We start from the raw sequence: 11,429 nt of genomic DNA on the forward strand, positions 1-11,429 counted from the left end.
CTCCCACCTATGCCTCCCTCTGTTGTTGTTACGGTGCGAGGATGCACCTTCAGGGAGGGAGCGAAATGTCAGACTTTTGGACCTGTTTTGCCCACGTAGTCCTTCCTGTGTTTCCTTATTTGGTCATGTTCTTGTCCTCGTTTAGTTTGATTATGTTTCATTGATGTCACCTGTGTTCCCCTGATTGCCCTGTGTTTAAAAGTTCTAGTCTGTTCAATTTGTGTTTGTCAGGTCTACTCGTTCTCTACGTGTGTTGGCTCAAGCTCCTATTGTGGATTATCTCCTGAGTTTCCTTGATTAAAGACAGTTCTCGTTTACTCGTGCCTCCTGCGTGCTTCCTCAACAGCGTGACGTGACAAATATGTGTATATAATGTTGTTGTTTTTTTATGATCTGACATTTTTTTGTAAAAAGAGCTGGAACATTAAATGAAATGATTGTATTATTTTTATGATACATTTAGATTACTTTGCTAAATTATATATATATATATATATATATATATACTGTATGTACATATGTATGTATATATATATACTGTATGTGTGTATATATATATATATATATATATATACAGTGGGTTTTTAATAAATCTGCAAAAATGTCAACAATTCTGTGTTTTTCTGTCAATATGGGGTGCTGTGTGTACATTAATGAGGAAAAAAAATTAACTTAAATGATTTTAGCAAATGGCTGCAATATAACAAAGAGTGAAAAATTTAAGGGGGTCTGAATACTTTCCGTACCCACTGTATATTATAATTTATTTATTTTTATTTTATTTATTTTTATTATTTTATTTTTATTTTTTTGTGGTGAGAAAATTGAACATTTTGGCAATTTACAATAACCTCTTTTGTTGTTTTTCATTGTAAAACATATTAACAAATTATTTACTTTTACTTTAAAAGTACATGTATGTAATATTTTGTTAAATATAATACTGATTTCATTCTACATTTTAAACTGATTAATACTTTATACTGCTAAAAAATGTGTAAAAGTGCATACGTTATCGTCTTGAATAATTAATTTTCACACATTTTAAAATGAAATGACATACTGTAATTTTTCACTGTATAAATGGTAGTTTTTTTTTATGTAACATTTTTTTTTTACCTTATTAAAATGAACTTTATTTTCTAAGTGTTGGAGTACCATTTAAATGGTGAACAGTCATACATTACCATTATAATTACCAATTGATACCTTCATTTTACCATGGTAGCTCCCCAGTCATTTTCTCTGGAGCATTTCCATCCTGTAATGGAGGTTTGTTTAGGGAGCAGCTCTGGCTCATTGAAGCGCTAATGGTGTCATTGCCGTGACCTGTCTGTGCCCTCGATGGCCACTAGCTCAGCTTTTCACATCCCCTGTGGACTCAACACATCTGAACATTAGCATAATTGCCGGTTGCCACAGCAACCCCAGCACAACATTTAGAGGGTCCGAGCCCCTCACTCTCATCAGTGGACATGAGCTAACAGAAAGTGATTGCATCCACCCTCACCCTCAGGGCCCTGCAATAACACTGTGAAGAGACCTGAGTGCAGCTTCAGTCCCACACTTTACACAAGACTCAACACACTCGCAGTGTTTTCACACACTGTTGCGATGTTCTTTTGTCCTGTTGGCACACAGTCACCAGCCCCCGAGAGACCGCATTTCTGTTTGTGCAGCGGGACGCTATCAGCTGATGTTTTTTTTATATATACAATACTAATGTGCCATTTATTGCATCATGCACCTAAAAGACCTCAAAAGTAGTCGTTGCATGTTTCAATCTTCTGAGGACACATGATAGCTTTATGTGAATAACAGACAGAAATGTAAGTTTTTTTTTCTGGAAATCATCCTCTCATACATAGCTCTCAAATCTCATGCAAGCTTGCACGTTCAAACGTGTAACAGTTTCTGACAGACTGACAGCTTAGTGAGCAAGCTTTTAACTCACTGCTCGCTTGATTCAGTCAGGAAGTTTTTAACTTGGTAACTGAGGGTGGGAATCAGTCTATTCACACCAAAAACGATAACTATAACTATATGGCCATCCACACCATGGTACGAATGTTGTTTATTATATGCGCTTTGCCGTTATGTAATCTGTAAAGTGCTTTAAATAGGCCTACTCAAGTTCTTTAAAGTCTGGATTCTGATTGGCTATGTTTTTATCATTCATCAGCTTACAAAAAACGTTCTGAAAGTGATTCCAACAAAATCGTTCCTCTGTCGTTATCGTTATAGTTGTGGTGTGAACTTTGCTATTCTCATATAATTAGAGTGATCATTTAGAGTTTATAGTTACAGTTATCATCCTTAATGTGAATGTGCCTTTAGAGATTGGATATTATATAGATATCTGAAACACAATATGATAATATTGCAATTATTCAGGTTTTGTGTATAGTTTCTCAAATCTGTCTTTTTCTGTTTTCCTTCATTTGCATTAGACTTTCATTTGAATTGCTTTACACAATTAGGTTCTAAACTCCTTCTGAGTTTGGATTTTCACATTCACATTTAAATTCACATTCATTTGTATAGCGCTATTTACAATACATACTGTATATTGAATATGCCATTTTATCTGTTGTGTTTGACAATATAATTATTCTGTTTATTATGTTTTATTTCCATATGCACTGCTGTTCAAAAGTTTGTATCAGTAAGTTTTTTATTCAAATGGTTCCAATTTTTTGTCTTGACAAAAAAAATAAAAAATAATTGTCCATTTCACTCTAACTGAAATTAATGAAACTGTTTCAGTTGTTGATAAAGGGGGAAAAAAACATTAAATTATGCCTAGTTAACTTTAATGTTTTTCAGCACTAGCAACTCAAGGATGGCAATCTTCAGCTATTTACTATTTACTAGTGATTATATAAGTAAATGTGTTCTAGATTTTTTTTTCTTCTAAGCACAATGTATGTTCATACTTAAACGAATATTCAGGACAAGATTTGAATAAACTACTGTTCAGACTGATACAGAGATTCGCACGTCGTCAAAAGTTGGGAATACACTACACAACTCAAAGAAACATGCTCCTCATTTATTTATTAATAAACCATTTAAAATCATAATAATGAGCTTTTATTTGCTTACAAAGCCTACTAAGCGCTTCAAGTGCACATAAAGCATGCCACATATAGCACACCAGCAGAAGTAATGATTATGAATGTGTCAGCCTTAGCATTTTAATAATTTATTGATGAACTAGTGCTTTCTTTGTTGTCAGTGACACTGACTCGTCATCTTCGTCATCTTAGTCATCTAAGTAGTGAATGTGTCTGTATGTTTCATATGGATTACATAATCTGAGAATATTTGTTTTCCATTTGATTTGGTTCATTTGAAAGTAAACATTTCACTCTCTATAGATATATTTTTCATGTCTATAAGGCAAATATACACTGAGTTTCGCGGTCAAGTTCACGGAGACCGAGACGGCAGAAAGCACATCCTGTTTGCTTTCATTATTTTACAAAAGCGCAATGTTTGCGCACAAATAAACATAGTCTTAACAAATTCAAAAGATGTATTACTCTTATCTGTATGACCAAAAATGAGGGAGTATTTTAAGAGCAAATGATCGCACTGGTGCCTCCATCTGACACTTGAATAGTGCACATTTCACTAGGCTAATGTTAGATTATGCGGCCATGTAAAGTTGCTACTAATAACATATTTCAGATGATAGGCCATATTTAAGGTCGATGAATGATAGGCAAGTGTTTGGATGTCCTGCCCGATGTACTGTATTACTACAAAGACCAGCCGTTAACGATCTGTCCGTCACGGAGTGCGTGACTTCGCCTGTGGATTTTTACATTTTTTTTCTGCGACTAATACAATTTTGGTTGACCAAGCCTCTTCTCGTCGACTAGCGGTTAGTCGATTATTAGATTTTTCGCAAATTTTCATATGGCTGTGAACAGACCTTTAGTCCACTGATAATAACTGTAAGGTAAAATATAGAGTACAAAACATTTTACCTACACATATCAATAACAGCTCATTTTGATGAGTGAGTTATTAACTCAGTAACTCTTTGAGTGATTGAGAAATTTTGTGAATCTGTTTAACCAATTACCTGAAAACAGACTAAAAGAATCATTCACTCACTCTATGTAACAGGAGGTTATTTATTATCTACATATTTTTCTGTGTTGTCTTTCACAGTTTTTGCTGTAGGGCTGTAGACTCTGCAGCAGGGCAACTGAAGCACTGCAGAGTCACATAGTGATGTTCAATGCGATTCTGGGCCAGTGTCGTGTTGAGAATTGAAACTGACGGAGATTAAATGTTTGTGCTTTTCCAGAGGCCTTCACGGAGAAGCACAGCCCTCAGACTGCCCACAATCTGCTCCAGGAGGAGGTCGCACGTGCCGAAGAACAGTCTGAGGTGATTTCAAAATCCTTTGCTTCTTTTATATACACAGAAACTCTTTGTGTGTCTTTTCTTCTCGGTCCCTACTCACCCTATATCAAAAGACAACAAAATGCAGGTCAACTTTTGACGTTGTGTTTTTAGCAGTACTCTCAGGATGTTGTTTATTCAGACACACTGTTGAATGAACATGCCCTGCCAACTGAACCAGAACAAAACAGAATGAAAGCCTGACAAAAGTGCAGAAAGTCTTTACTCTACATGACACCATCCTTATTTACATTGAACCGGTTGATCTGAATTTGAGGGTGACATGAGGGTGAAAATCCACCCTAAAATCCACTAACCTATGCACTACTTACAAAGATGGATCTGTGATCTAATCAATGATTTAAAGCATTGACAGCCCGTGTGTCATAAATAAGAGATGCGGCAAACACATCACAACTGATGTCTCCAGCACTGTGGTTTGTCCCAGAAGTGGAAAAGCAGCACTCCCAACATTTCATTAAGAACATTTGACCAAACCTGGTGCTCAGGTGCATTTCCAATTACTGTAGATATAGGTCTATAACCCAACCCAGGGTCGGCGCCAGAGCGCACAAAGTGAGGGGGCAGGCACAATTTTTTTTGGGGGGGGGGGGGCTGTCAGGATGATCAATTTTCCTGATAACATAATAAAAAAATTGTATTACATTAATTTAATATTTTATTAAAGGTGTAACCACTCAAAACCTTAATGATATTTATGAATTAATAACTCATGATGTTTGTATATTAAAAAAGAACCTTCAAAAAAACTAATTTAAATTTTTTTATTTTAAATAATGATTAAAATTAAGTAAACTGACATGTATTCAGTGTGGTTTGATAATTTGTTGTTTTTTTTTTGAGGAAAATAAAAAAAAGATACGTCTCATATAAGTTACATTTTCAGAAATAATAACGGCAGGCCTAATAATGTTGTAATGTACCAACATATTTTTTTTTTGCTAAGAACGAACCGAAATTAAAACATTTCGCTTTTAATCTGTGTATTTAACAGCCTGGGAAACCTTCCCAGGGCAGTACCTTGCCTCACCGACTAAAATCAGGGCGCCCACTACGGAGACGGCACCAGAGGTGAGGGGGCACAGTGACCGAGGTGGCCGGGCCGGGCCCCCTCAGCTCCCACCCCCGTGGCGCCGACGCTGACCCAACCCCACTTTTTTTTAAAGGGAATGGTTTGTTGAACCTTTAGACAAAATATAAAAAAATTATTAAATAAAGTTTGTATGTGTTTTTTGATACATAGGGCTTTTATGGCACTTATAGTATGATACAGAAGAATATGGAACTATGGAACTACATTTTTTTTTCAGAGGCCCAAACTGAGTAAAAATATGCAATTTGGCACAGTTGCTGATATTTAAATGCTTAGTTTTATGATAATACATTGATAATTTAGAGATGTATAAATAAACAATCTTCAAAAACCTGATGTATCCTGTTTGATACTCACATTTTAGCACTCTTTTTAAATGGATAATCGGGTAAACCCAAGTTGCTTCAATTGTTATCTTACTAACAATATAAACGTTGTTTAAAAATCAGTAGAGATTTCACAGAAAAAAGACCACAGCCACAGAAAAAGCCAGCCCTCACGTCTCAATTATATTTTGGTTTCTAGATCTGACTCGGGTCCCTCCTTCAATAAATCTTTGATATGTTTTTGCCCACCATGCAAAAATTGTATATCTAATTGCTTAATAATAGTACTCAACAAGCTGCTTGATTTTGAGGTTTCATTCACATTTATAGCACAGGTGCAGGACAAGTTATGAAGTGATAGACTATACAAATTGTTCAATATGAATACAACAGTTGTTATAACATCAGCCCTCATTGTCTCAGAAGCATGAAAATGGTTCCATCTGTTTATATGGATATAATTAAATTTTAGCATGGCCATCCCTGTTTTTCATCCATGTGCTCATGTTTCTTGTTAGCATTCATTACTAGTGATGGGAAGTCTTTCCACAAATCTTTTCTAAAGAAAAGTGTGTTTCAATGAACTGTTTAACAAAAAAATGATTTAGCATATTTAGCATATTACACTACCATTCAAGTTTGGGGTCAATGTGTTTTTTTTTTTAATGTTTTTGAAAGAAGTCTCTTAGATTCACCAATTGTGCATTCAGCTGGTCAAAAATACAGTAAAACAGTAATATTGTGAAATAGTATTACAATTAAAACAACTATTTTCTGTTTTAATATATTTTAAAGTGTAATTTATTCCTGTGATGCAAAGCTGAATTTTCAGCAGTCTTCAGGGTCACATGATCCTTCAGAAATCATTCTAATAGGCTGATTTGCTGCTCAGGAAACATTTCTTAATATTATCAATATGAAAAGAGTGCTGCTTAATATTTCTGTGAAAACCAATGGAAGTTCAGAAGAACAGCTTTTATTTAAAATAGAAGTCTTTGGTAACAATGTAAAAGTCCTTACTGTGGCTTTTAATCAATTTAATCCGTCATTCCTGAATAAAATTAATAATTCCTTTAAAAAAATCCTGCTGACCCCAAACATTCCCAAAAACAATATGTAGGCACACTTAGCTGTTTATTAATTTTTTTGGGAGGTTAAATTTTATTAGTAAGGGTGTTTATTGTAATTTCATGAAAAAAACAATCATATTCAGGTCAATGAATCAGTGAGCTGTTGACTCTAGACTGTTTATTTATGAACCAATTGAATGGATTCATTGAAAATATAGAAGAATGATTTGTCCACAAACTGTACGTCACCATTCATTACGTAATGTGTTAGCATCACAGACTATTCTACAAAGGGCTTGAAACAGCTCAGCACAACATGGGCCATTAGGAAAAAAATACTCCTTAGACGTCTTCTCTTGTCGTCTCAGCTGCCCTGCCCCATCCGTTCAGCTTTGTCTGATTGATCTACGTAGGTTTATCCGTCCTCAGGCTGTAAACAAGCACTGTGTCTTCCACCCCACACAGGCCCGATCAATAGCTCCGTGACTTTGTCATTATGCCCCTGCCATCTGATTGATGATCTCACTCCATCATAAGTAAGCTGTACAGAGAGCCAGCCTTCAGCGGGAAGCGTGCCAGACAAAACATCAGTCCCACACGTGTGTTTCTGAGCTGGATTAGGCCGTGAATTCCCACAGGACTTGCATATTCTATTAGTGCAACAGCGTCTGGAAAAGGGCTGATGGCAACTGTTCATAGTCTGTTCTCATATGAAACTATAACATTTTAATGATGCCTTGATTGAGAATTATAAAAAAGCTAATAAACAGCAGGAGACCACATGAAACACGGTTCGAGGGCTCTGCTTCATCCATTAAGACAAATGGTCCTTTAAAAATAAAATCTTTGAATGTATGACTTTGGATTCATGCAGTAGTCATTTTTTAGTTGATTACACAGGGAAACCCCACTGAGGTAAGCATTATTACTATTGCTTATGCTTGAGGGATTTGAACAACCCCCTGGCTCTATAGTATTAACTTGTCATGCAGTGTTTGTTGTGTTTGGAAAGGTGTGTTATGATATTTTTTACACGATTTTTGCCAAACAGTTAAACGAGGGGAAAAAACACAGGCTTGCACTGAAAGAGAGACCCAAGCCATATCTATAGATCAGAATATCACAGACTTAGTGGTGAGCTCTTTTGACTTGGGCCAATAAAAAACACTGAGCAACATTCTAGAAACCAGTGTTATTTTAATATTGTTTTTTTATAGTATTATTATTATTATTATATTTTCATTTTAAGTTTTAGTAATTTTGTTAAAAAAATTTTTTTTAAATATATTTATATATAACTGATTTCATTTTTTTTTTTGTAAAAATAAAAATATTATTATTGTTTTATAGCCCAGAACACCCTAGCAACCTCACATACTAAACCACTCATAACACCATAGCAACTATATAGCAACATATATAGCTACTTTTTTCTTTGGAAAAAATTAAAACGAAATCTTTTCTGAAAAGGCAAGAAATTAAAAGGAAGACAAAATCAAGTATTTGTTTTCATGTAATAGCTTTTCGATCATTCAACTTTGTGTTTGTGTAATAGTAGTTTTAAATAGTAGTATCTATCTGTCTGTCTGTCTATCTATCTGTCATTATATGTATTGTTTGTCATTAGAGCAGTGATTTGTATTATATATATATATATATATATATTAGTGCTGTCAACCGATTAATCGTGATTAATCACATTCAAAATAAAAGTTTTTGTTTACATAATATATGAGTGTGTACTGTGTATATTTATTATATATATATAAATACACACACATGCATGTATATATTTAAGAAAAATGTTATGTTTATACATTTAAAATGTTTATATATAATATCAATTATATTAATATAAATATATACATGGAAATACATGGAAATATTTTCTAAATATATACTGTATGTGTGTGTATTTATATATACATAATAAATGTACACAGTATACACACATATATTATGTAAACAAAAACTTTATTTTGGATGCGATTAATCATTTGACAGCACACATATATATATACAGTGCCTTGCGAAAGTATTCATACCCCTTCATTTTTTTCACGTTTTGTTAAGTTGCTGCCTTATGATAAACTTCTTTAAATTGCTTTTTTTCCACATCAATCTATACTCCATACACCATAATGGTAGAGCAAAAAAACTGGTTTTTAACATCTTTGCAAATGTATTAAAAATAAAAAACTTAAATGATTCCATTGCGTAAGTATTCATACCCTTATCTGGGACAGTTAAATTTTAGTTCAGGAGCATTCATATTGCTTGTAGATGTGGGTGAAGTTAACCTGTGGCAAATTCAATTGAATGGGTATAATTTGGAAAGGCACACACATCTTAATAAAAGGTCTAACAGCTGATAATGCATATCAGAGCAAAAACCAAGCCCTGAGGTCAAAAGAACTGCCTGTAGAGCTCAGAAACAGGTTTGCGTCAAGCCACACATCTGGGGAGGAGTTCAGGGAAAAAAATCTGCTTCATTGAAGGTTCACAGAAGCGTGTAGTCTCTGTTACCCTTAATGGAAGATGTTTGAAACAACCAGGACTCTTCCTAGAGCTGGCCTCCTGGCCAAACTGAGAAACTGATGCCAAACAAAGAGCTGATGTGTTTTAATTAAGATAATAAATCACAAACTATGATCGTTTTAAGGTAGCCTGAGGGGAAATCCATATTCATTTTGTTTAGAAAAGTTCAGTTTAATATTGGTGAATTTATCATTGTACTATTTTATTGTATAGCCTTTTTTTTCATTAATAATAATGAGCCATAAGCATTCGTTTAAAGTAAGAGGAAAATCCCAAAAACTTTCATTTATTTGTGTTAAAACGTAGGTAGGCCTACATCAGTCTTATTCCTTCTGTTCATAAAAGTTTTACGTTTAATATAAGCGACTTTGTCATTGTAGCATTGCTGATGTTGTGTGTGTGTGTGTGTTTTTCATTAAGAGTAATATTGAATCAACCTTAAGAATTAATTTTGTTTCAAGAATAGGAAACCGATAACAGAAAAAATGAGCATTTATCGGCCGATACCGATATGGTGGCCGATATATCGTGCATCCCTAAACCTAACATTAAAGATCAAAATAAGCGCTACATGTGAGAATGCGAGATTTGTTGCTGCTGAGGTAGACGCTCTCGCTCTTTCTCTGCTGGCTGTCTTTCTTTCTTTTTGCAACGTTATGGGCTTCAACTCGGTTAACTTAACTTGGGCCCTATTGTTGATTTTTCTGAAGTAAATAACGTTACGTGAATCATGACTATTCACAAGCTGTTTTATGGTATAGGCTAAATGCTTGGAAATGATATTTAAAATTTTCAAGTCCATTATTTATAGCACGCAAGCCACCCAATAATCGCAGCTTTGTGCTTTGTTACTACAAAGTCTCAGCCTTCTGTCAATTTTATGATAACATACAAACAATAAATGTGTTTTTACGCTCTTTCATTTGTAGTGAGATAATTCGCCTCAGTTCAAGCGGCATATTAATGATATTTTCCTCCTTAAAATTTGCAACACGAAATAAACATGAATATTTGAATGAATGAAAAACAAAACAGAACAATTTAATACAAACGAATGTCTCATGAAATCGATCAATCAGAGTATAAAAAGACGTCAATAAGTGCATTTTATTGCTGTTTTTAATGTTAAATGTGAAGAATGACGGATGCCACAGACTTTTTTTTTTTTTTTCTTTTTTGGGCGAAGTAGCCTATAGGTGGAATTTTCACATTAACTTTATAACATGATTTTATTATCGTAATTTTGACTTTATTCTTAAAATATTATGAAGTTAATCTTATTTATTTCGTTATTTTCAACGTGGCACTAAAATGCTGCTGTAGGCTGTTTGTAGCTACTGAATGCAAACATCATTTTGGCACAGCGGCCCAAAAATACAAACAAACAAAATAAAAATTAAAAAGTAAAAAATAGTGAGGGGATATTTTAATTGTTTGTTAATAAACTAGTGTTTTCTGAGTCAGTGTTGCACAGATGAATTTGACAAACCTGACTCGCCATCTCCTCATTGGACGTGCCTTTAGAAAGAAATGCATCTTTATGGATTACATAATGAAAGAGTTTTTGTTTTCGATTTGAATTATTTCGTTTTAAAATAGTAATGTAAAGCATTGTATAGATATACAGTATTTATCATGTAGGTAAGGCAAGTATTAGCTGAGTTTCAGTTCATCATTGTGAGGCGCTCCTGCTCAAGACAGAGACGACAGAAAGCGCATCAGAAAGCATTTGTATTCCTTGTTTTACAAAAGCACAAGGTTTTGTTGATATTGTGAGTGCACACAAATAAAAGTAGACTCATTGCAGTTCCGAATCATGTATTACTCTTTATGAGTAAAAATTATGCATAGGCTATTTAAAGTTGTTTCCACTGAAAAAAATGCAAGTGATCTCGCTGGTGACTTCATGTCCTTCAAAGCGCGCTTTAGCTTCCACTCTCCGCACAAACTATTGGATATGCG

The 11,429-nt window shown here is 34.3% G+C and overlaps 1 protein-coding gene across 1 annotated transcript in view; it reads left to right on the top strand.

Annotated features, from left to right (window-relative positions):
* The window catches only part of vps37d (VPS37D subunit of ESCRT-I), a 58,739-nt gene that overhangs the window by 42,016 nt on the left and 5,294 nt on the right, over positions 1–11,429 (top strand). The window contains exon 3 of the mRNA XM_016490573.1: positions 4,322–4,404. Coding sequence (XP_016346059.1) covers positions 4,322–4,404 — 83 coding nt within the window. The remainder of the gene's footprint in view (positions 1–4,321; positions 4,405–11,429) is intronic.

The sequence above is a fragment of the Sinocyclocheilus anshuiensis genome, unplaced genomic scaffold (assembly GCF_001515605.1).
Source record: "Sinocyclocheilus anshuiensis isolate Anshui unplaced genomic scaffold, SAMN03320099.WGS_v1.1 scaffold246, whole genome shotgun sequence".
NCBI classification, from domain to species: Eukaryota; Metazoa; Chordata; class Actinopteri; order Cypriniformes; family Cyprinidae; genus Sinocyclocheilus; species Sinocyclocheilus anshuiensis.